The sequence below is a fragment of the Chlamydotis macqueenii genome, chromosome 8 (genome assembly GCF_036417535.1).
Source record: "Chlamydotis macqueenii isolate bChlMac1 chromosome 8, bChlMac1.mat, whole genome shotgun sequence".
Lineage (NCBI taxonomy): Eukaryota > Metazoa > Chordata > Aves > Otidiformes > Otididae > Chlamydotis > Chlamydotis macqueenii.
This window is the reverse complement of record NC_141563.1, coordinates 6,108,909-6,135,380: the sequence shown is the minus strand read 5'-3', so window position 1 is coordinate 6,135,380 and position 26,472 is coordinate 6,108,909. Positions and strand designations below refer to the sequence as shown.

Genomic DNA, 26,472 nt, shown 5'->3' with positions numbered 1-26,472 from the left:
ATTTTTTTGTTGTTGTTGTTGTTCATCACGCCGACTTTCACTGAAGGTTGTTACAGCCTGGGTCTCAAGGCCAGAAAAGTTTACAGGCTGCACCTCTTCCGTACTCAATGCTGTACACCCTGCACCCAAGGGTACTGTATATTTACACCTAATAATGTCTTCTGGTACCCACGCAGCCGTCATACAGGAATCGATAAAACACGGACTTACATCAGCTGGTAAGTAACAGTTTTCTAACTGTTTTGAAGACTCTGCGTAAATGTACTAGACTCAGGGCTGTCCAGACTGAAAAAAATCGTTAAAATTGGGCAAGCCAACAAAACTGATTAATTTGCACGTGTATTTAGGTGAAAAAGAACTTTACGATACAATGTAAAAATGTAAGAAAACAGCTGATGATTCAGTGAATAACACTTTTCTCCAGAGATAATGTGATTATCAAATATATAATCAGATAATTAACAGTATCTTTATCTATTGCAATTGCTAATAGCTGTGAAATTGTGTGTGTGCGCATGTGTATAAACATTGGCAAAAATCAGCTTTAAATTGCTTCTGACCTGACTATTCTTCTCAAAGAAAACCTCGGGAACGTTTTCACGTCTTGCCCGTAATGCACACATGAAACGCGGATTCTTTTTTATAGCTAAAAATGCAGATAGAGAGTCATTCGGCCGGGGGTGGGCTGGGTAATAAAAGTCACTGCAGCGAAGAGGTGAATACTTGCAGTAGCATATAGAAACAGGACCCGCTCCCCATCAGAAAGCCAGTAGGCACTGGTTGCTCCACTGTGCAGATGCGACGGGTGTTGCACGCCGGGTTTTACAAGGCTGTGCCTCGGCGCAGCGGCTTACAGCAAGGATGAAAGAAGGGAGCTCTGGCCCACGTGCGGGAAGCAGGCCTCGCTCTCCTCCTCTGGTCCCCAAAGTGCATCATCACATGGCAGGGGAGGTGCTGGCCTTGATGCTGGTGTGACGTGGGCACCTCGCCATCAAGGGAGCTGCCGGGACCGTGGGGATGGAGGCCACAGCAGCAGCTGCAGGAAATAGCCCCAGACGTAGCTGAGACCTGATCTTGGTCTCCTGGGTGGAGCTGCTGCTTCTCCCAGGGAGGGGAAGGGTGCTCGTGGGAAGGGCTCCCAGCTGGGAGCCTTCTCACCCTCTTCACCTGCCCCACACCTCCCACACAAGAGCCATGCCCAACACCACGGGGAGGTTTGGTGGGCTGCGGACGGGCAGCAGGAGTGATGCCCCACAGATCGCACCACCAGGCCCGTAACTGCCCCCTTTCCGGCCAGCTGTGCCCAGTGCCGGCCCCGCTCCGGGGTGGGCTGCCCATGCCAGGTGGGCAGTGCTGTCAGGGTATCCTATCCGCAACATCCGGAGGGCATGGGGTGGTCCCAGGCTGCTGGATGTGGCTCAGGCCAGAGTCAGGCCGTGCTTGGCCAGGTGGGCCCATCCCAGCAAAGCCACAAAGAAGTCGTAACCAGAGATGCTCTGGTGCTTCCCGACGGATATGGGGTGCTCCTTCACACAGCTCAGCGCTCAGAAACATGTGGAAAAGGGCTGAGTACAGCCCCACAGCTGGACTTGGGCCTTGCTCGGCCTTTTGCTCTTTTTGGCTGCCGGGGAGGGAAAGGTGCTAGAGGATCCTCTGGTCTTCTCTCCTCACCTTTCACCATGAGATCGTAAAATAATAATACATCTCATGTATCTGAAGAGTAGTCACCCCGATAAGGTTTCTCAGGGTGAAATGATACAACCCAAGCAGGAGGGAAAATGGGACGCTCCTGTGTGTCATGTTTAGACCAACAAAGTGCCGTTTTCACGGCTTCCAAAAGACTGGCAGGTCAGGGTTCCCTAAATCATGTTGAATAGGAGAAACAGGTTGGTGGGAGATGCACAAGTCAGCAGAGCACTGTTGTCACCGTACCTCCAAAATGCACTCACGCGTGTGTTGTGTCACAGATGTAGCGGGACAGGTTTGCACAGCCTGGCCCAGAAAAAGCAGCTCTGCATCCCCCCATCTGGCAGTAACCAAGGGTTTGGTATAAATCAGTGACACGCCACAGCAAGAGCGACCTAGCTTTCTCCCGGCAAGAAGGGCCCGATCCAGCTCCCATGAACGCAAATTGGACTCCGCCAATGTAAATGGTGGCTGACCTGTCCCTTGGAAAGCAACCACGACCAGCCTGGAGCTGGAGTGAGTGGGCACCACCCTTTCCAACACTTGCGTTTAGGTTTACAATCACTCAGAGAGACAGCTGGAACCCGCAAAATCTTAGTAGTGTGTCGTATCTTCCAGAGGAAGAACATCGCGTGGACTTAGAAAAATTTTTTATGGAAGTGCTAGGATTTTTTTCTTCTATCCGATTCTGGGGCAATCCAAAGCTACTTAACTAGTTTTATTTTTTCTCTAATCAGCCTCTCGTCTTAGTGTCCTCAGGGACACTGTGCAATTTTTATAAGCATTAGCTATGATTATTTAATAGAAATAACTGTTTCATTAACTTGAAAAAATTGTTATAATCTACCTGTAGTTCCTTACTGTGAAATTTTCCAGCTTGTATAATATTTACTGCCATCTTAATTTTAATGTTTGTCCTCGGGCAGTTTGCAGGATTGTAATTAGTGGTCTTGAGTTTGGCAAGGTTTATTTTTCTGTATTATTATTATTAGAATGCATAGATAATGAAATGTTATATGATTCACAAAGACAGCAAATATTACGTTGGAAAGTTTGGATTGGGATTTTGGCCAGCAACGACGCGGGCAAAGCCTGCAAGACATGAGCTGCAGGTGATTTTTTTATAGTGGCAAACTTTTACCAATTTTCTTCCCTTTCAATACTTTTCCTGTCGTTATACTGCAAATGAGCTATCTACAAAAGGGGCAGTGTTCAGATTTACACCCGATCTCTTCCAGTTAGTCTGGTTTTAAATACCCAAATACGTGAGGCAAAGCGGCGACAATGATGCCCGTGGTCTCCAGAGGGAAATCTCCAATACTGGCACGACGCCTCCAGCCACTCGTCAGTGCGGGTAATTTAGAGGTCATCTCTCAAACTTGGCTTTATGTAGGGTGAAAGGGAAGAACTAGCAGCAGCAGGAGTTGTGTCTGGCTGCAGCGGGGGGAAAAGCGTTACAACTTCTCTCGTCAGATTATTATTAATGTTTAGAGTTTGCTCACATCTTAGACGGGTACATTATATACATTATATGGATACGCAACCTTGTATATTGATATCTATTGAGGCGTTCTTACACACAGTGAACAGGCGTGCCTATGTACAGGATCCTTATCAAGATTTCTCGGTATAAACTACGCCTAGTTTATCTTCTCACGGCTTGTTTTATGATTCTACGCTTGTGCCTGGAGAAATCTTATATGAGCTAGATAGTGAGATACGAGCTTAAACTTCTTTCCATGACAAAGATCAGCTATTTAATTATTTTTAAATAAAGTTTTCCAAGCCTCAAAACGTAATTGGGGGAGGTGGGAGGGAGACAAGCGGACATAAGACTTTTTTTTTTTTTTTTCCCCACCAGCAGATCAAGGTCAGTTGCCTCAGCAAAAGAAATTTCATTTTTAAGCCTGTCTGTGCAGGATAGAAATCAATTATCTCTTACGATACAGAGGCCGGCGCTCAGCCCTGACAGGAGCCTTGCTTTCTACACAAATATATCTGGAGTTACATTCCCAGACCAAGCTCCAGCTTTTTTTTTTTTCCCTAGATGTTTCCACCCCCGGCTGCATAAAGGGCAGCGCCGGCGGAGACAAAAGAGCCCTCGCCGGAGGAGTAAATCATTACCGGTAAATCATTACCGTGAGCGGCAACAGGTCTCAGCAGTGCGGGGCTCCGATGCGTTTTCCCTACGGAAGTCATGCCGGTTATCAAAAAAAAAAAAAAAAAAAAAGACAAACCAAAAACCAAGCCCAAACCACGGGGGGAGCCGGCCGCGGGGTCTCCCGCAGCTGCGCATCCCGCCGCTCCCGGGACAGCGGTGCGGGGAGCGCGGCCGGGCTGGGAAACGGCTTCGGCGTGCGGGACGGAGCGCTGCGAAAGGGCCGGGAGGGGGTTGGGGGGGGTGTTCGGGGGGGTCGGCATCCCCGAAAGGCAGCAGGAAAAAAGGCGATGGGCTTCGGGGAGCGATGCTCTGCGGCGTGCGGGCACCGCAGAAAGTGCCTCAGCCTGAGGCACCCGCTGGTTCGCTGACAGGGGGTTGTTAAAAAAAAAAAAAAAAGAGAGAGAGAAAGAAAAAAAAAAAGAGAGAAAAGTATATTTTTTGTGTTTTGTTGGTTTGGTTTTTGTTGGGTTTTGGTTTGGTTTGGTTTTTTTCCCCCCAGTTCCCTAGAGGGGACAGTTTACTTTCCGAAGCCCGAGTTGGAGGCACGAACAGTCTCTGCTCGGATGCATCCCCAGGGCAATATCGAGCAATATCGCCTCGGCAAAGTGATGAGAGGAGCCCGCTGGCTGCGGGATTTGGAAGGTTTCGAGGCACTTCCCCCCACTTCGTACTACAGGGGTGATCTGGTTGTGATAAGGGGGGAAGAGAGATGGAGACGGGAGGAGAGGATGAAAGAAGAGGATAGAAAAGGAAAGAGGGGGGATGAAAGAAAAAGAAAAGGAAAGAGGAGGGCTAAAAGAAAAGGATAGAAAAGGAGGGGGGAATAGGGCAGAGCCTGTACGGATGGACTTTTCCTGCTGTAAAGTCTCGTAAAGCTGGGCGTGAGAGGTGTGCGAGGTGAAGCGGCAAACCGGTGTGCTGAACTTTCCGGCGGCCGCCGCACGCTGCCTCCTGCGGGGCGTTTGTGCCCGGGGCTGTACTCGGGGCCGTGCCCGGGGCTGTGTCGCCGCGCTGGGGACCGGCTGCGTGGCCGTGACCGGTCTCAGCGAGTGCTCGGAGCGGCTCCGGGCCGGCGGGGAACGGGAAGGCTCAGCGGGAGAGGAAGAGGGAGAGGATGCGGATTCCTCCCCTCCTGCAAGACTTCCCTTAAGTCTTTTGGAGCGGCTTTGGGTTTCGACTTTCCCTGCAGGAAAGTTCAACTCCTCCTTTTTTTTTTTTTTTTTTATTTATTTCATTTGCTTCTGCGAAGTTTGTCTGGAACGCTCCCCTCTCAAAGTTCTCTTTCGCTAGAATTTGCTTGCTGGGAGGAGAAATTAAACTTCTCCGGAACACACAGCGCGAAGGGAGCACGTTATTTGTTGCTCATCGAGCGGACCCTCAAAGTTGGAAATGTCCCTGCTTACGGGAAAAAAGGCTTTGAAATTTGCCCGGGTTGTGTGGCCTCTGTGAAGCTGTCAAAAACTGGAGCTTGCCTTGGAAATATCATCACGCAGAAGCTCCTACCTTGAAAACAAAGAGGTAGAAGAAGCTTCGGATTATTTGAAATCAGACAGTGTGGGGTTTTTTTTTTAATGTAAATGTACATACATTTAAATAGGAAAGTATAAAATATTCCAGGTCTTGCTCCTTGTATTAATCAAGGCTGCTGGAGGCTCCCCGAGCCATCATCTTTTATAATTATAATTACCCGCGTCAATCAAGACCTTCAGGCAAAGTCAGAAGGCGGCAGGCAAATTCAGGAGAGAAATTGTATTAAAAAAAAAAAAAAAAGTTTGGAGAACTTAGTGAGGAACGGAGGAGAGATGAGAAGAAAGGGTAATTAAGGTTGCTCAAGGCAATCGTGGGAGCTAGAAGTCCGTGTCAAATTGGATGTGGCCACAAGGGACCAGGTATCGTGTGCTGCCCTAAACTGGTACGGCCCCATCCCCGCCGGCAGCTCGCCGAGCGGCTTCGCGACGTGCGGTTTGAACCGGCCCCAAGCCCTTCCCCGGGGGGACGGCACAACTCGGCAGCGAGCCGGGCCCGGGGCTCCTCCGGTCACCCCCGGCCAGCAGCCGCGACCCCCGCCCCCGCGGAACGGAGCGGAACCGGAGAGGAACCGGAGCGACTGCGGGCACCGGTGGTGCTGAGCGGAGAGGGAAAGAAAGAGTCATTTTCTTATCCAGATTTTTTTTTTTTCCGCCGAATTTAGCAAGGAGCTCTTCTTCCTGGACGCGGAAAAAAAAAAAAGTTCAAACCGTCCAGGGAAGAGCACCGCCGGGGGCTGGTCCCAAGGGGGGGGGGTCACCTGGCCGTCGTCGCAGGAATATCACGCGTGACAATGCGGGTCCGTGTTCACAAACCCTCTCCCAGCCGGTGGGAGACAGCCGCGCGCCTCACTTGCAATTTTCACCGCCAAATATTTTCACCTCTGAATAGGCGCAACGGAGATTAAAGTGTCAGAGGAGCTCGGGGTGGGGGGCTCGGGTGCTTCCGAAGGTGCAAATCTCGCCTATCCCGCGCGGCAGCCCCTTCTCGCCGGGCTCTCGCCGCTGAGACACCCGCTTGCCATAAACGAGTTCTGCGTGGCGACGAGCCCACGAGTGCCGCTCGCCGCCCCGCGAGCCGGGGAAGGGAGGCTCCCGCTCGAGCCGCGGGCATTGGCTTTCGCGCGAACGATGGAACCGGCACCGGCACCTTTCGCAAGAAGTTTAGAGGGGGAAGACCCCCAAAAGCCAGAATAGGTACAGAGGGCTGGCTGCGGGGCTGAGGGGAGGGGGTCCCCGCAGCTGCCGTTTAACAACCGGGCGCGGGGTGGGGGAGCGCCCTGGGCAAGTGGGGGAGCGCCCTGGGCAAGTGCGTGTGCGGGGGTGTTGCTCATCCCGCCTCTGCCTTATTGGCTGCAAAGGCGGTGGCGCCCCCCCCACTCCCCCCCCCCCGCTTTCGGTGGAGCCCCCCCGGGCTGCGGGAGCGCCTCCCCGCGGGCCCGGGGCTGGAGGTCCCGACTCGGCACCGCCGCGCTTGTGGCGGGGGGGGGGGGGGGGGGGGAAGGGGGAGGAGGAGGAGGAGGGAGGAAGGGAGGAGGGGGACGGGGGTGGGAACCCTGTCCAGCCGCACCAGCGGCGGCAGAGCGCTCCCGCGCACTGTGCCGCTCCGCATGGATCGGGGCGCGGGGCTGCCGCCGCGCTGAGCCCCAGGCGGAGCTGCTGCGGGGTCCCTCCTTCCTCCCCGGCACCCCCCTCCACCCCGGCCTTCCTCCTCCTCCTCCTCTCCGCCTGCAGCCCGACTACCGCTCCGCCGCTCCCGCGGCGAGGCTTCCCTGCCGCTGCAGGGCAAGGGCTGGCGTGGAGCAGAGGGAGGGAAGAGGAGGAGGAGGAGGAGGAGGAAGAGGCTGGAGCGCCCCTCGCTCCAGCTCAATCTGTGCTGCCGTGTCCAGGTGCCGGTGTCGCGGACGGCCACGGAGCCCCCAGCCCGGCCCGCAGCCGCCTTGTCATGCTGCCCAAAGTGGAGACGGAGGCGCTGGGACTCGCCCGGTCGAATGGGGAACAGGGGCAGATGCCGGAAAACATGCAAGGTAAGGGGCGGGGGGGAGGAAGGCACGACCGCTCCCCGCACGTTCGGGCTCTCCTCGGTCCTTCCCCAAAAAAGTTGACGGCTGCTGCCTGCGGGCTGCCCCGACTCGAAGTCTGTGGCAGGGAGGAGTCCCGCCGAGCACCCCCCGTCCCGTCCGCCACACGCACGGAACGGGGCCCCGAGGGCTCTGCCCGGCACAGCGCAGGTGGCGGCGGCGGGGGAGCCCCGACGCCGCGGTGGATTTGGGCGCCGGAGGGGTACCCGGGATGGGATGGCGCTGGAAATGCCCCTGTGGGGCCGGACGGGGCCGGTCGCCGTGCCCGAGAGCTGCGCGGAGGGATGGGGGCGGTGGGTTCCCCGCCGCCGAGCCGGCAGCCCGGTGCGCGGACATTGCGCTGCGCGCCTCTCCCGGGGCAGAAACTCCCGTCCCGGCTGCTTTTTCGAAATTATCCCCTGGGAAGCAGGGGCCGGGTGGGATGGGGGCCTCGGAGGTGCCGGGGGCGACCTGCCCGCCCTTTTCCTTGCCCGCAGAGGAGGCACGGCGCTGGGAAAACCCCTGCTTTCCCACTCGGTTTTTCGGGAGAGGACGGGAGAACTTCGTCCCAGTGCCGGGCCCGGGAGCCGAGCCCTCTTCCTCCTCCGCCCCACGCCGCGGTACCCGGCCGTGCTCTGGAGCCGTTTTCCCGGCGGGCTGCTCCCCCCCCGCAGCCCCATTGCCCCGGCAGAGAGGCACCCAGCTCCCCCCCTCCCAGTTCGGGGGCTTCGGGCGGACCCCGGCCGCCCCTGCAGCGCGGTAGCCGCGAGGGTACCGGTAAAAGAGGCGACACCCGAAGTGGGGGGGTGCGGTGCCCGGCGCCTCTCGCCTCTCCCGGGACCCTCGCAAGTTCCGCAGCAGCGCAGGGGAAGAAACCGGCCCCGCGCTGAAGCGCTGGGTGTAGAAGATACAAGTTCAGGCTCAGAAAATATATTTTTTTTTTCTCTTGTTGAAGGAAAACTTTAAAGGAAACGAACTGAGTTCGTTTAAAGGCAAAAGTGACAACGGTTCTTTTCCTTCTGCTTTTTTAAAGCTTGCGCCTGATCGGTTGGGGATTTAAATGAATTCTTGTAGTCTGGGATTCCGTAAACTAAGGAGTAGGTTAGGGGCCCTCTGTAAATATAAATATTTAGAACACAATTGTGGAGCTGATGGGTTTTGTTCCGCGTGCACATTTGCTGCTGAGAGAAAATCGCACGTACCAACGCAAGCAGTGCTTTTAAAAATAAAACTTTTCTTTTACCCAATTTGCAGTGGTGTAGGCAAGCTTTCTCCCTAGATGAGAACAGCTGCAGAACACTAATGTAAATTCTAATTGAATGTTCCCTTTCTCCCTTCCCCAGTGTCTCAGTTTAAAATGGTGAATTACTCTTACGACGAAGACCTTGAGGAGCTGTGTCCAGTCTGTGGAGATAAAGTGTCCGGGTACCATTATGGACTTCTCACCTGTGAAAGCTGCAAGGTTCTGTACTAATTACTTCATACAAATACAAGTACAGCAAAAAGTTTCAAATACAAGCGGGGGGGGGGAAGATAATTAAAGAAAACAGTTGCGTAATAATCCGGCTCTTTTTTTCCCCCTGATAACGTTTCTTGTTACATGCATGTAAAAAATTAACCACCAGAAAGCTTTAGGATTTAGAAGTCTCTTGGAGAGCTCTCCCCTGCACAAATGGAAACAGCGTGGGCTGTTTTGCATCGTAGTTTTCTCGTTGCTTTTAAGTATTTTGCTGTTGTGAAGTGATGTAGTTGTAGAACAACTTTCATTCCTAACTGTCCTAAATATTGATTTTAGTTGATTTATATACATTCAGAGTATCTCTCTTCCTGGAGGATAAAGTAGGAAAAGTATCCTCGATACAGATCAGCTTTGCAAAAATCTAATGCAGCTTGCTTAACACTTTTTTCATCCTTCAATACTAGGATGTATATTTGCGTGACTATCACGCTTTTTTTTTCACGCAAACTGTAACTGTCAGAGCTCACTTGACACACAAAGTCAAGTAACTAATGTATGATTTGGTTTAGATCGTTCATTATTTTTAACAATAAAATATTTGTAAATGCAGCTTATCACGTTGGAAGCTAAGTGTATCTGCACGGCTCTATTACAGTAAAGAGTTTCAATACTTGTGAATTTATAACATGTCAAATTTGCCATGTAAAATTTTTTTTTAGAGTTCTTTACGGTTATTTAAATAATGCACTGTAAAGCGAACTCATTTGCCAGAACAATGCCATTTAAAATATTTAGTTGCATGGAAAAATTAACTTAGCACATTATATTTTCATTAAAAAATAATCAATGAGAAGTGAACAACAAGCACTTACTATGCCCCTAGCACGCACCACTGGGATGTGCAGTAGCCAGCAGTACTCTGTATTTCTGTCGTCTTTGCCACAGTGTCCCTACTTATTTCACGTAGAACTACTTGCCAAGGAAGACTTTAATAATTTTGCAGTGATTAAAGAACACAAAAGGAACTGGTCAGCCTCACTATTTCTGCTACCGCTGGTAGGGGCACAGGAGACTGTAGCCAGTCTGACCAAGATTTGGTGTAAGCCTAGAAAACTGCACTGACACGAGAAAACCTCCCCTGGAGTCCGGTGGTTTTCTCTGGGGTTCATCTCACTGTAATTTAAAATAAACTACGTAACTTCATAAGTGCTTGAGTGGTGCGTGAGAAATACGTTACAATGATTTCCATAAAATAAAATGCTGAAACATGCTGTTCAAGCAAAGCAGGCTAACTTTTGTGTCTATCATGCAGGGATTCTTTAAGCGAACAGTCCAGAATAACAAAAGGTACACATGTATAGAAAATCAGAATTGCCAGATTGACAAAACACAGAGAAAGCGATGCCCTTACTGTCGATTTCAAAAATGTCTAAGTGTTGGAATGAAATTGGAAGGTAAGAGCTATACTCTTGCTGATATTGTCAACTGTACTAGAGATGAATTTTGAAAGTGATAGGATTTCATGTGTTATTACATACTATTTTATTTAAAAATGCTACGTATTTATTGTGGTTTTGAAATTACAGTAAAAGGTGACTTTGTATGCTTAATGAAACTGTTGCTTTGTAAAAAAAAAATCTCATGAGTAAATGGCAAATCACTAACGACTAGTCAAAACCATAATCCTTTTTTTCATAAATATATATAATTTGATATTTCAGGATTTCAGAGTTTGTGAATGCATGGATCTAGATAGAATAGTTTTGCAGCTTTTTAAAAAGACTTAATTTAGATTGAACCAAAATATATAGGAAGTGTCCAGATTAGAAAAAAAAAAATTGGTCATTGCTATGGAGAGTGATCCGATTTTATTTACATTTTATCTAAGGTTGGTTTTTTTATATACACATATTCTTCTGACAATAAGGCAGAAAACAGAGAAACAGCTAAAATAAGCTGTTTTCTCACATCGATTTGCCTTTGAGATTAAGGAACCAAATAACTTCCAAGGTTGTGTCCTATATTCGTGTGATGCTGCACCTGAGATGCTGTTACAAATGAAAGAGCACGAGGCATTCTGAAGTACACTTTTTGACTTCGTTTCACTTTCTGGTGTACAGAGAGCAATGAGAAGCATGCAATACCCTTTGAGATAACCGAATGCAAAATCATCATCAACTTGAACTTGAGAATCATACACAGTTCATTCTAACTTTGCTATAGAATGTATTAAAATTCAAATTTCACAGCGAGCGGCATTTCTGCTTGACCAAGGGCAAGCTCCTAAATTCCTTATTCTTACAATTGTACTGAAATGGGATTCACCCTAGAGGCTTAACCAGGGAAAATCAGGCTAAGGAGGGAAGCCGTAAACCATGAAGGGAACTGTAAAGGATAAGAGCCAATCACCTGGTTCTGGCAGAGGAAAGCTGTTGATATAACTGAAGATAAACAGAAAAATCAGCCTCCTGCGGTTTGATGGATTCAATACCGTTCTGTTTGCCCATAAGGCTGAGCTAGCACCAACGCACTGCACTACGCATCCTGGACCTCTGCGTGTTCTTCCAAATTCAAACATCACAATAACAGGATATTTAGAATCCTTTTCTCATTGTTGATGTTGAGAATAAGGATAACATTTCTACATTTATCTACTTGTGACTCCTCTCAATGGCTGACAATGATGCAGGACCAAATATTGTCTTCTGTGATTACACCTTCATGTCTATAGGAGTTATACAAAAGCTAATGCAATTTGCCTCACAGTTTTTAATCGTGGAATATCTGGGAGGATACCATGTACATAGTTTTAAAGTTAATTTCTTTTAATTTCCTGCATTTTGCTCAAAATCAGCATTCAACAGCAATATTAGCAGCAGCATTTTTACTACAGATTTCAGCCAAGTGCCTGTAGTTTTACAGATACTTTAGAAAATGTACTTTAGCTCCCTTATCCACACATCCATGCAACTTTTTTTCCTTTGTTTAGAAAATCAGAAGAACACGTGCTTCCATAATTGTAAATACTTGTGACATTTATGCATGTATTTCCCTGACAGCGATAGATACAGCCTTAGAGTCTAGTTCATAAATTACCATGACCAAAAAAAAAAACATTAAACGTTAAAGTCCTTATGATAATGTACAGTATTATGCGTATCTAGCTTTCATAATAAATTTTTAATGTTCTACTAATCCCTAAGATAAAAAGCTCAAGAACTTAACCTCCAGCAATCTCAGCAGTCTCAACATGTCACCAGGCTGTCAAAGGTTCCTCTTTCAATCTGTCTGCCGTTGGGCAAGGTGGGCTTGGTGAGGGCTCCTCGCGAGTCCAGTACACATATACTGTGGTGACAGACACTGCTGCGACAGAGACCACCAGTATGACTCCCAAGGCAGCTGTTGAGGTGGATTTGTTTTAATTATTTCTAATTCCAGGGATATTACAAGTCAGAAGAGTGTCAATAGTTTCTGTTTCATTTCCACCTGCGTGGAAGGCAGCAAGCTGACAGCTTTGTCTCTGCACATTCCAACTGCAGCTAAACATTTCTCTAGAGCTGTTCAGCTAACTAGAAATCCCTTAAAAGTTTTACACCAACCTGAACAGAATTGTCAAAAGGAAATATTTCCTTTTTGCCAAGAAAAACGTGTTCCCCTTTGTGACTACTGAACATTTCGCAATTTACGTTTCAGATGTTTTGCTGCGGTGGAAGGCAGTAATGGAATGATTATAATGAGACAGTGTGGTCCGCTGGATACGTCTCAGACAAATTCTGGACATCAGCCCTTGTTTCTTAATGACATAGTAGCTTGACATAAACCCAAATATACATTGAGATCTCCACATGATCCCATAGCAGGTGTGAAATTCCTGTAGCCAACCATTGTGTTTGTCCCTGTGTCCTAATCAATGTAAAGAGAAGTCCTTCTATGTTAGTAATATATGCATGTGATATTTAAATTACCAGAAAAAAAGTGACATTTGTCAAGTCAAAATTAATCTTTTTCTTTAGGAATAAAAGTGCTACTTTTGAATTTGGAAAAAAAAAAAAGAAACCCTAATGGAGTTACAGTTTTACGTTTCTTCTCTGTCCTAATATATGTTTCATTAAAGAACGCCAATTCCAAGTTTTAATTATGATTTACTTCCTCCTCTCCCCCGACAGCTGTGCGAGCTGACCGAATGCGTGGCGGTCGAAACAAGTTTGGACCAATGTACAAGAGAGACAGGGCGCTGAAGCAGCAGAAGAAAGCTCTGATCCGAGCGAACGGACTTAAACTGGAAGCCATGACTCAGGTGATCCAAGCAATGCCGACCGACCTGACAATATCCTCTGCGATCCAGAACATCCATTCTGCCTCCAAAGGCCTACCTCTGAACCATACTGCCTTGCCGCCTACAGACTATGACAGAAGTCCCTTTGTAACCTCTCCGATTAGTATGACAATGCCGCCCCATGGCAGTTTGCAAGGTTACCAACCCTACGGCCATTTTCCAAGCCGTGCTATCAAGTCCGAGTACCCTGACCCTTACACTAGTTCACCAGAGTCGATAATGGGCTACTCATACATGGATAGTTATCAAACGAGCTCACCAGCAAGTATTCCACATCTGATACTGGAACTCCTGAAATGTGAGCCAGACGAGCCGCAAGTCCAAGCTAAGATCATGGCCTATCTGCAGCAAGAGCAAGCCAACAGAAGCAAACACGACAAGCTCAACACGTTTGGGCTTATGTGTAAAATGGCTGACCAAACCCTCTTCTCCATTGTTGAGTGGGCTAGGAGTAGCATCTTTTTTAGAGAACTTAAGGTAGGTAACAATCTTATGTTGTATTATCATTCAATCAAGAAAAAAAATGTCATTTGTTACAATGTCGTACTTCAAGCAAGAAAAGTACGGGTTTGGGGTTTTTTCTTTCCCCTCAAGTATCTCATTCTTAATTCATTTGGCTTGAAGTAGGCAGACTATTGTGAGGAGAAATTTGTAGTTGCCTTCCACCTGAGCCTGTAATTAGCTGTAGCGAAGAGACTCATGTTTCAGTTGGGCTCTTCTGTACCTTACTATTTATCACAACTGTTATTAACCTCCATAGGGCCTCGCATAAATTTTACCTCTTCCCTGTCAGTATTGCTCGCCGTCTGGCTTGTTACTCAGAGTTGTAAGCATGCCTGTTACACCATTCTACATTCGTTTCGTGTATTTATTTTGTTAACCTCATTTAACATACGGGGAAACGCTATTTCTGTCCACCCCTTATGTAAGTCCATGTTTGGAATATTCACTTTCTCACTGGGCTATTACTTTGCGCGTTCTCCTGTGTGCGGTTAACTGTGAAGGCTAAATCCTAAGCAGGGTATACACAGGACAGAAAAGCAAGGAGGAAGAAAATACCTTAAGGACTCCTTTTGGTTCTCATCACCATTGATACATGGGAGATTTCTTTAATCTAGGCTGGCTACAGTGAGCTTTAGGCTCTTAATTTTGTTGGAGCACCTCACGCGCAGCTCTCTGGTGGCCAGAAATTCCCCCATTTACATTTCTTGGAATTTTGTTAAGGTAATCTTGTGGACTGTTATGGTCAGGTCTGAATTTTCAAGCCAGAATTTTGGGATCAGACCATAGAGATAAAATATGGTTTTTAACCACTCTCTTGATACAGGAATTAGCTCTGGAATGAATAAAAGATCTTCCATCTCAGAAAAACCTCACGACGATGAATTCAAAGCACATCTGAATTTCCCTATTATGTTGCTAGTTACTGAATCTCTCTCTGGTACACAGAGATGTTTTTGCCACAACTATTTGCTGATGAAATCTGTAAAGTTTTGCAACCATCCATAATTTCTTGCTGACTACTGTCAAGCTAAGGGAAAATAATACAATATCCAAATACAACAATTACTGTACAAGTTCCCTGAGAACTGAATGTGCACAGATCAAGAGCACAGAGGGACATGCCATTTAAAAGCTGCAGTCAGGATGCTTGCCACAACAGTATTTCTGTCATAACCATCACGATGCAGACGCATGAAATAAAGCCTGATTACAAGAAAAGCAAGCTGTATCTGTCGTATACACAACTCTAGATTCTCTCCAATATTTCAAGAGAATGGTTGCAGGAACCATTAAAAACTTAGTCTATACAAAGAGAAAGAAGGGAGGAAGTTTACTCAGAGGGGAAAAAGAAAATGGATTAAACAGAGGAAAAGACTGTTGCATCTTTGTTTGCTAAGATATTTACAGTTTTATAGTAAGCTATAAGCCATGCTACTCATTTAAAGTAATTTAAAAATTAAAATTGCAAAAATTGTTACATTTCCAATAGACTATGTCCTAAATATCAGGGACCAGATCTTTCTATCTCTACACTGGGGAGTAACCATGTTAAAAATCAGTGAGACCTGGAGAACAGGTACTCTTCCCTGTAAGAATTTTTAAGTTATGATCTGCCTTAAAATTCCAGTTACAATTCAAGTGAGAATATGAAAAGATATTCAAGCAACATTTACTTTTTATGGTTCCATGGCTTAATCTATAGGTAGATTTTTATAAGCATTCAACATGCTACACTGGGAACAGTTTTAGAGACGGTTTTCACTTCTGACCTCAGCCTGTATGACATTTTTCACCCAACATATGTTTACTAGTATGGACCTAAAAGATAGAATTTTGCTTTGTGAAAATGCTGACCAATTTCTCCTGGCTCTGGATGTATGTATATAAATATATACTTCCACGTAGATACAGACTTCTGGAACACATGTATTCTAGAAATTCACTGTGCACAGCTAGTGAATTGACTTTCACATGTTTTTAGAAGCCATTTGTTTCATCTTAGTATTTGTACCCTTTACACCATAGAAACTTAGAGTTCAGACAGTCTCATACCTTCTAGAACATCCAGATCTTTTTTTTTTCCCCAATTGGACAAGATAACTAAACTGCACGTCATTCCAGAACAGTAACACCAAACTTGGAAATCCATCCACACCCAATATTTAGGAACCAGTTTACACATAATGCAAAGAATTTTAAACTTCTCAACTTCAAAAAAGCGAGGTGCTCAAAACGTGTTTAGATCAGACTCTGCCTTGTTAACATCGCTGGGTAACACCACCTCTCTTTGCAGCTGAGAGAAGGGGATCAGAATTAAACAGAAGATTTCCAAACCTTTCCCAAACACAGCTCTCTTCTTTCCATCCAGAGTTTCAGGTCCTTCTGATCCAGGTAGCACAAGCAGCTGTTTCAGATTGCTCCACAGAACATTAACACCTGTGCAGGAGAGGGGAAAAGAAAAAAAAAAACCAAAACAAACAACCTAAGGATATGACAGATTTTAAATGCAGAAGGAAGGGAAAAAGCAATTGTAATAAAGATGCAACTAGATTTTCAAACCAGCTAACTTTGTTCCCTCCCCAGACACAGCTGAGAAGTATGTATTTGCTTCAGAAGACATTTTCCTATTATTCCTGCTTACCTAAACTTAACAACTGAATCTTGAGATGTCTTTCAGATTGAACAAGTGCATTAGCAAATCTCTGGGACTAAAATTTTGAAGGACTCAAATAATTAAACGGTAAAAAAAAGTACAAATATGGTTTGCATGGAATTCATCATGATTTTGTTGTGATAAGTGATGCCTTGCAGAATTGGCTGCGAGTTACTGAACAGCATGTTTGCAATTCTTTACTGGATCCTTTCACTTCATTTTAAGTTTAGTCTTACACATTTGTCTCTTCAATTCATATAAAAGGGCAAATATTTTCCTTTCTGCTGAGGTTTGTAGCTAGCAGAGTTCTGGAGGGACTGAAAGGGAGAAGGACATGATAAAAACATGCTGTCCCAGTCTGTCAGTGGTTTAGGCCACTTCTACCCTAGAGCTAATAACAAAAAGCCACCAGTGAGCTACAGTTTTTAAGTTTTCTCTTTTTCTTTCCATTTGGTTGAAAATTTGATTTTTTTAAAAGAGATCTCAAGTGCTAACAAACATGTTTTAAAACTATTTCATGAAGCATTCATCAGCTTATGCTTACCACAATCTTCTCACTTGTTGCTCTACAAATTGCCAACATCTCTTTTCAAACGTGCTGCGGTAAAAATATTGACTGGGCAGAGCCACCTACAGCATGCACTGCGTTTTACAGAATTTGATCTGCATATGAATTTAAGTACATAATTTAAGGCTAATGCTCATACTGACTATGGAGCAGGTCCTCCTATCCTCACGTTGGATATCAGAAATTATTGGAAATCTTAATGAACCAAACTAGTCAAGATTAGTAACAATGTCAGAGGAAGATCCAAAGCAGCCAGCTGAAACCCCATAACTTTGAATTTAACACCTGCTAAAATCTCAAACCTACCTTTCTGTCTTGTGAAGTCAGAATACTTTGTAATTAGTAATTACATTGTCAGTTCTGGGGTTTGACATCACATAATTCTTTCATTTATAATGAGGAACGTTTCTGTATAGTTCTTTATACACAGATGAAATAATACAGAGATAACCTCCCGATGGACTCATGATGATACTAACAGTAATAGTAAAGAAGGCCTTTGTTTGCTATTCTGGAGTTGTTGAAAGCTCAGTAAATATAAAAGCAAGATATATCCATCTTATCCTAGGCTAAGAAAACTCTGGAATGCCCTGGGGATGCTAGATTTGTAGCCAGCTGTCTTAGTCAGGTGAAAGGTCTTTGTACAAAGCTAAAAAGAAAATATTGCAAGAGTTTCTGGAGTCCAAAGGTTACCTGGCCCCAAGAAAGGATGCAGACAGTTCCACTGGACTGGTCTTTCCTCATCAGCTTGCATCAGGGAAAATTCAACAACTACTTCCAAAGCTAAATACTCCTGAACCCATAAAAGAAAAGGGTCTCTGCTTGGGGCAGGAAGAACACAGAACCTGCACTGTAGAGCAGTCCTCAGGACACTTTCTGCTGGCTGAGGATCAGAAAATCAACTAAATGTGGATAGTGACCAAAGAGGCACTAAAGGACTTGTGACTCACAAAAAAATACTACCTTGACTTACTTGGCGATTTCAGTGAGGATGTCATAGGTCAAAGTACTATGCGAGCACAAACCCATTTAGTGATTGATTGCAGGAAGAGCCGTCCGTACTTCATGTTAAAGGAGCTCATCCTAGAACTATTCACGGAGTTCACAAATTTAGGCCCTTCATTGATGTCAGACTGTGTCTGTTCTGGGCTAGATTTCTTGCCGTAAGTTTAAAATTTTCTATGCTTATGCTAGTTGCAAATGCAGCCTTCAAAGAAACAGTGGTTTAACCACGAATCTCAAAAGGACCCTGTCTATAGAACTTCCACTGTAGAAGGCCTACTAGAGGCCTAGTTTTTATTACGTATTCCCCGTGAACACAACTATAGTAGCAGAGTTTCAAATTACCTCTTAAAGCAGTGCAAACTTAGTGTGAATAGGTTTAACAGAACTCCTGGAGTCTTTTAAATTTTTCTGTGAAATATATTTAGATAGAGTAATATAATACTCAATACATCAGCTTTAATTTAAAATTTCAGTCTCCACGTAATTAAGTGCCAAGAAATGCACAGAAAGTAAGGAATTACAGTACAGAAATCCGGTTGTTAAACTGAATTAACACAGAATAGGAAAAAAAATGCTGGGTTTTTTTTTTTTGTGAAAAAATACCAGTAGTGGAATACCTTAAAAGTTCTTCTTCAGGGTGATGAAAGGTTGATGTATTATTTAGACTTAAGTAATCAAAGGCAATTTGATAACTTGAAGTGCTTTTGGACTTTGTAGTATGCGTTTATCAGGACAGGAAATGTAACTAACACAGCCGATGAAATAAAACTTGTGCAGTGTTTTTTCAATCAGGGAAGCTGCTAGAAACTGCGGCCCAGGATTTCCCACAGTATCAGTAATCAGATTAGTTAATACATCGTCACCTGTAGCTGTTGATTTTTAGTCTGGCCTGAGTGTTTCTAAACCTGAAAAAAAAAAATTCTTAAATATTTTTAAAGTGTTGGGGAAAGGGAAAAGTATTTCTCTCACACAGCTGAATAATTGTTTGCTTTAGAATAATTAATAACTTCACAAACAGTAAAATCACTGCTATAGAGAGAAGCCTCAGCAGAGATGATTAACGAAGCATGGGATTGTACTTGCCACCTAGCTGAACCTTGTGGGGAAAGCCTCTGTCAGAAGGAGGAAAGGGCCACGCTTGCCCCTTCATCTGTGAGCCGGAGGCATTTGTTGCACAAAACAGGAGTTTAATATTACATGTTATTATTTTTTTTCCTTCAAAGTGTAAGTTTCCCATTTAAGTTTGAGAACTGTCAGCAGCACCAGCAGAAGGATTACTTGGGCGCATTGCCATTGCTGTACGGCAAGATGGACAAAGATTCAGATCTTGTATGCTTTGGCTGCTCCAAAGTGATATCAAAGTGAGTTCTAATAATGACTGCCATAGTGGCTAAGAAACTGAACAGGGAATGCTCAGCCATGTTAACACGATCTATTTTATGTATTTGAAGACCACTATTTTTAACCATTATTTTCTGCTGTGAGGATTTGCTCTTTTTGCCAAGTGATAGAGAGAGCTCTGCACATTAAAAATTAAACAATTCCAGTCTTGGAAAATCATAGCTATGTTTCCTGGTTTTGCTTTAAAAAAGTCACAGTTTTGTTGTTAGAATGACAGATCTTCACTTGCAAAGAACTCAATTTTTTGCAAGCTTCTGCCACAAAAAAAAAAAAAAAAAGCCACTTTCTCCCCTGCAAATTATGACATTTCTTAGAACAGGCAGTAAATCTTACCACAGGAGGAGAACTTGTTTCATTTAGATCCAGAGTTTTGGTAGGATACCGGTATCATTCAGATTCAGCACTTGTGTATGATACTTGTACGATATTTCTGTTGTATGGGATGGCTCCTAGTTACAGTAAAAGTTTGCCTCTATAAATCTATCAAGGCTGTTCAGATTTAAGGACGTGCTTCTGTTAACCTGTAACCTTTAGGATCACCTACAGCGAGGATGAAATCCTAGCCATTTGGAGTCACTTCCAGACTTCCTACCAGCCCTGCTGAAACTTTATAATATAAAGGGATGTTATTCTATAATTTCATACGTAGAGGTAAGGTGCTCCCGATCAAGGGATGATCATCTTTGCATATACAGCACTGCGGAGTCAGTAGCTCACATAACCCGCTCAGGTCTCAGGCTGAAAAATGCTGAGAAATGACAACAAAAGCAGAGGAAAGTGCAATTTGTGATGCCAGACTAAGAGATCTGAATATTCATAGCTTGATGAAGCAACAAATACAACCATATGGCAGCCATGCCAAGTGCAACATCTGAACAAAACAAAGACCATAGAGAGTGAGGAACTGTGTCCTACTTGTAGTAGCACCACTAAGGTGCTTTCCACAACATTCAGTCATCAGACTCATTGTTGGAGAAAAGGCCTAACGCTGAGAGCTTTCGAATTGCACCGTAAATTGTAAGATCACTCAGAACGTTGGATGCGTTATACAGCTATATAGGCACAGGAACATACTTAAGTATTTTCCATTTCCAATTTTAACATTATTGTAAAAGGGAGTTTCAAATAGAGGGAGTAAAGTCAAGAGGCAGATAGCACTTAAACATCTGTCTGGTGTCTGTCTACTTCCAAACTTTTGCCAATATGATTTTCAGACTTCTAAAACAGAACAACACATCTATTGCCAGGGAAGCATGGCATTTTAAGCTAGCAAAAAACTTAGCCATAAATATTTTTTTCTGTCATGTATTGAAGCTATCATAGTTGATCTATTTCGTAGCCTCAAGTTACAAGACTATAAAAGGAAGCAAAGAAAATTTTCATATGCTAGAAATAAAATTCAGTTGCTTATCCCCCCCACAAGCCAATATGTAAAAATAGTAACCTCAGGAAAGGGTGAATTTTAGTACAAGAGGAAATAATATTTTAAAAATTAGTTTAAACCTGAGTGCAATTCAAGTAATATGCAAATGAACAATAAACATTTGGTTTGAACTCCGTTACAGCAAACATGAAGATAGTAGCAATGTCCAAAATCTGGTACTCAGATGAGTGCAGTGCAAGTTTTGTAGCAAAGTGACATCTAAATAGCTATTTAATCCCTTCCACTTTCTCACACCTCGCTGGAAAGAGCGGTTAAAAGCAAACTGATGTGTAACATCACTATCTTTAGGACAGCCTTTAACTGTTTTCTGATTTTTTTTTTCCCTAATAAGAAATTACTTCATTATCAAGTTTCATTTCAACTCTGCATGAAAAGCACAGTTTTATTCAGAGTTCACATTAGCTGAATTACAACTTTCTTACCGCATTATAACATTAATCTGAAATCTTTGCTCGCCGCAGACACCGCGGCCCCCTCCACCTCCACAGAGCAACACGGGCCTGCCACCCCCGAACCAGGCCCAGGCCATACGGCTGCCAGCAGGATCAGCCCAGCCCACCACCCTCAGACAAGGCCTCACAAGCCCCAGGAATGAGGTACAATTTGGAGGGATGAGGCAAGACCCTCACCTGTGAGGCAGGCCAGGGAAGGCCGGGGCCTTGGCAGGAGTTTAAATGGCACCGTGGATGGGGGCCAGGTGGGGCCGTTAGGGCCTGCAGGTGCTCTCAGGGCCTTGCGCGGGATATCACCAAATCACTCTGGGAGCAAACCCTAAAAAACTGTCTAACCCAGGTGCGGTGGATCTGCCTCTCACACATTCCTTCCCCCTGACCTCAGGCCGACCCTTTGCTGGGTAAATGGGGTACAGGCAGGCAGGTTGAGGTGCCCTGTGAGGCTGGAGGCCATTCCCCAGCCAGCCACCCTGTTTCTGCTCCCACATGGCACTCAAACCCCAGGTCCCTCAGCTTTCCGTAGAGTTGAAAGACACGCACCAATTTTTTCCCTAAAGTGTTCTTTACTTGCTGTCTGGAAATAGGAACTGGAAGTTTCTGCTATTGGCATTGCTACAGGCACATTTGTAGAGCAACTACAGAAGAAACAAAAGGGCAGATTTAAGAAGGAATTAAGGAAAACTAAGAAAGAGATAAAATACAGTGCTGGTGGGAAAGTGAGGCTATAATTTTAGATAGACATCCTCAATGCCTTTTTCCCACTCCTGTAATTGGTTCATTTATAGGTGGTTAGGTAAACATTGAGGCAGTCTGGGCAAACAAATATTTAACACTGTCTCTTGGAAACACCCCAGTCATTAAAGCAACCATTACAGGCAAAAAAAAAAGAGATATGATAAATTAGTAAAGTAAGATACCAAATACTGATATTGTAAAAAAAAAGAAATTTCATTTAGTCTAATTCTGGAATCGTCTGTCATACCCATCACTTGGAGAGGGAAAGAAACTAAAATCTATTTTCAGAAATTCAGAAATAGAAAAATGCTTTTTACATCTAAATTCAGTTCTTGCATTTGTTGAAAGAAAAGTTACTTTGATATTTGTTGCTAAATAAAATCTTGGATCGAGTAAATTTAATTAAAAAAATTAGTTAAGGCAACAATAAACACAGGAAATATACATGAATAAAGTGTTCTAAAAGTCAGGCAACTCTTTTAAGACTATAAATATCACCTAAGCAAGGCCACTATAATTAGCAAAGGGTGAACAAAAGAAGACATCCAGAAATAGATGGGGAGGGGGAAGGTTGGGAGGGTGAAATGTCTTGGTGAACCTTATTCAAGTGTTCTTTCCATAGCATAGGAAATGGTTCCAGCTAGCTCATGAGTTCTGTTGGTATTAACTGATTTTTAAAAGGACATTTCCACGTTGTCTGTATGCCAAGGAAATTCTTTTACTGGCATGTTTGCGGAATACAGGAAACATCACCCTGACTAAGTGACACTGGATGTCTTTATTCTGGCGTTACAGTCAGCACCGTCTGTTTGTTTTATCTGGATACCTTTTGGTATTTGTTGGGGAATACTTACTGCCGTCTCACAGTTTGTCCTGAGTAATGAGCGAATGGAGCGGGCGGTGGTGCTGAGTCACAATCCCTCACCACCTCTCTCCTAAATAGAAAGCTGGACAAGTCTTTCTGCATATAGTAATTTTCAGTGTGAGTCAGGTTGTGCTTATGGGCCCAGTCTTGTACTGCTTATCAGAAGAAAACTTTACCGAGGCCAATGAGAATTTTGTCCAAATAAAAGGTGCAAGTTAAGATCTTGAATCCTGTATTTCCAGTTTCACTCACAGCATCTACCAGTTTCCTGTTTTCTTCTGTAAAGGTGCTTGGGTCAAGTTATTAAGTTTCATCTGCTACACGTTCTTTCTAAATGCTCTTTTAATTATTTATTTCCATTTCTTTTCCTTTCTCTTTCTTGGGAACAGCGTTAGTACCGCAGCCACTAGATAGGAGTAACTACAGCTCCTTGTGGCTCTGGGCTCCACTGACTTATCCCATCAAGATCTTCCACAACAGTCAGTGTGATTCAGTGCCAACCCCTTAAACTTCTCGTGCACCCTTTGGAGAAAAGGCGAAAATCTTTGAGAAAAAGGTTCAGAGTGAGTGGGTCGAGCAGGCCAGCAGTCTCCTTTCCATCTTGCTACTCCTGGAGCTTAGTCAAAATCACAATAAAACCACAAATGTAGTTAATCCAAACTATTAAAAACAGTATAAAACCGTTTCAATTTCTTTTGTAACCACTCCAAAATCACTGATGTTCCATCTGTCTACACCTGGAGAGAAGAGAGGGACATAGAAAGCAAGCTGCTTGCAAACAAATACCATTGGAGTATCATTTGGGTTAGTACCTGGATAAGTAAATATTACACTCATGAAAAGCAGCATCAGGCAATTTTCTGTATTTGAGACTGAGACCTAGAATCTCAGTATTTTTTTTTTATTTGCCATACTGCTAAGATTCTACCCAGACTTTCCAGTCTTTGAGAAATCCAAAATCGCTACAAGGAGTAGCAATCCTTGTAGCTGGATCAAAAAACTGCCTTTGTGATGCAGGCCTTTGAAAACAATGGTCCTTGTTTATAATACAGTGAGTAAACAACAAGAATATTAGCAACAGCAACAATAACAGCTTTAAGTAGGAATAAACACATGGCAAATACTTTGGTTTGGACCTGTCGTTCGCAAGACACGTTCTCATGCTGCAGGGGTGGTGGAGGGCAATGCTGTCTCCTGACTAAGAATGAACTTTCAGGGGTAGCATTCCCAGTGGGAAGGGTTAGCCCTCAAAGGCAGTGTTTACACGGCTAGCTCATTTGGTAATGTTGAACACCAGATATTTTTAATTTGCATGCTTCTCCTTTAAGGCATATCCTTCTCCTCTTGACTTCAGCGGGAGCTCCACATGTTTTGCCTTCAATTCCCCTGCATGCTGGCAACTCTCATTAGTGTTAACAGGAGTTTCAGCAGAGTTTCCCTTTCTCCCTCTTTGTAAAAAAGGATGGTTTTCAGGAGTTTATCCCAGCACTGGCTGGTGTATTTAGAGACCAGGAGTTGGAGCTGTATCATACTGGCACGTGGTGCCTATCAAGATTGTATCTTCATTTCTCTGTCCCTGCCAAAGCGGAACTTTACCTTTTTCTCCAGGCTGAATAACAAACGGTGGCACAACTGTGAGAAAAAAAAATGACGTTGATCATTCTAACAAACTCCCCTCAGTTTTGAAAAGATTGCTTGTTATTGTCCCTGGCTTTTCAGTAGGAATAATTTTAGTGAGTTAACACAGCCTTTCTCTGTAAGTTGCTGTCATAGTGCAATGCATGTGAGTCAGAAAAGATGCGTTCTTTCTTTGAGACTGACATTCTCTAGGGCTAGATCCTGGAACCCATGCTAAACCTCAGCCTGCTCCGCCCCGTAACAGAAATACTGTTCCATTTCGAGATTTTTTGTCTCAGACTTGCCTACCCACATGTACCAACAGGCACAATGAGCAGGATCCGCTTTTCTCCTTCTTCGTAAGAACTATCGCATGGGGCCCTCTGTGCTAACATAACCCTCCTTCCAATATTTCAAAAGACACAGAACTTCCCAGCATGATGATAAAGTTTTCCTGTGTTCCAATAATAAAAGTTGAACGTACCAGTAATTTCCAGTTCCTCTGTGGTCGGGCAGCCTGTGAAGACTAAATCAGAAATACCCAACCTGCAATATCAGTGTGGGAGTCGGAAACAGATGTTCACCGGACAATACAATTTGTTGTCACTGTCGATACTATATGGCACTTTTCCCAACAGAAATTGTCTGTAGCTGGAAAAGAATGTAAGGAATGACTCATGCCCCAAATTATTATTATTATTTTTTTAAAATGGCAAATACTCCTTGTTTTCTTTTGTTTTAAATGACTGAATCAGGCATAAGCACTCAAAAATACAATTAACTGGACTTGTAGCGTCTGTGTAGTATGTCAATGAATTAATTTAAGGCTTTTTCCTTAATGACGAAACGTTATGTTACATTAAAACCGACAAGAGTCGAATGCTTTTCTTTAGAATTAGAGTGCTGTAGCCTTTAATCTTATAAAATATTTGATGCTCAGTAGCAATTTTCACAAAAAGCACATGGTGGGACGTAAATGGGACAAATCATTTCATGTGTATCTGAGTGTGTATTTATAAAGATTATAATTTTTACACATATAAACATTTCAAAGTAGTTTCTTTATGTCTTGGAAATTCTAATAGGCCATTTGGGCATTCAAAACTGATCAAACACTCAAATGAGCAAAATCCTCTATTAGAGTAGCCTACAATGCCTAGCCGTAGTTTCCAAATTTCATGAATGTCACAAAAGTAGTCATTCAGTGCTCTACCTCAGGCTTTCTTCAATGGGAAACATGAAATGATTTTCAGCTGTGCATTTTTTTAATAACAACTGCATGATTTAGCCTTATGTCCTATCCATAGTTCAACTTTTTTTACGCTTTTAGATTTAGTCAATTTAGATCCATCTCCATAGTGGAACACAGCTCCTACAGATTATTTGGGGTAAGAGCTTGAAGTCTGCTCAAAATTTTCAAAGTCAGCATGTGATAAGACAGAATTAAATAGCCAATGAGAAAATGTTGACCACACTTGTAAGCAATGTGCTGAAATTTCGTGTGTCTGCATACGTGTGTTTTTATATACATTCATGGGTTAAACTGAGTTTTTCATCAACTAGGTGTTGGCAAGTGCCAAAGTGATTTAGGATTAGAACGAGATTTAGGCTGATCCAGCTACAGTTGTATTTCTCATTTCATCATCATGCCAGGGATACTTTGACAGTTGTGGGGTTTTTCTAATTTATGAAATAGACAAAACTAAATGTCCATACCAGACATATCGTTAGGTTACAGGGAGCGAAAGGGAAACACGGCGTGAGGCCTTGTTCTTTTGTCTGCACCCAGCAGAGAAGTCCTGAATGTACAAAACAGCTGGGAAATGTCCTATGTAGCACACAGCTTGAAAAATGAATTCAAGATTTAAAAAAAACCCCAATCTGATTAGTCTTTTCAAATTACTGTTATTCTGGTTCTGTAGTATATCTCTTTGTAAAATATGAATCAGTATAGATGTGTGTTATTTGGGTGCATTGCACCATTTTTAATGCTAAATCTA

At 44.0% G+C, this 26,472-nt stretch overlaps 1 protein-coding gene across 2 annotated transcripts in view; it reads left to right on the top strand.

Moving 5' to 3' along the window:
• Positions 1 to 36: 36 nt before the first annotated feature.
• Positions 37 to 26,472, top strand: part of NR5A2 (nuclear receptor subfamily 5 group A member 2) — a 77,754-nt gene continuing 51,318 nt past the window's right edge. Inside the window, exons 1-5 of one of the 2 annotated variants that reach the window (XM_086753856.1) lie at positions 37 to 218; positions 7,263 to 7,400; positions 8,777 to 8,895; positions 10,205 to 10,346; positions 13,059 to 13,705. In XM_086753856.1, the coding sequence (XP_086609982.1) occupies positions 155 to 218; positions 7,263 to 7,400; positions 8,777 to 8,895; positions 10,205 to 10,346; positions 13,059 to 13,705 (1,110 nt within the window). In that variant the 5' untranslated portion in view covers positions 37 to 154. Of the gene's footprint in view, positions 219 to 7,128; positions 7,401 to 8,776; positions 8,896 to 10,204; positions 10,347 to 13,058; positions 13,706 to 26,472 lie in introns of those variants that run through there. The other variant, XM_086753855.1, reaches the window with a different exon arrangement.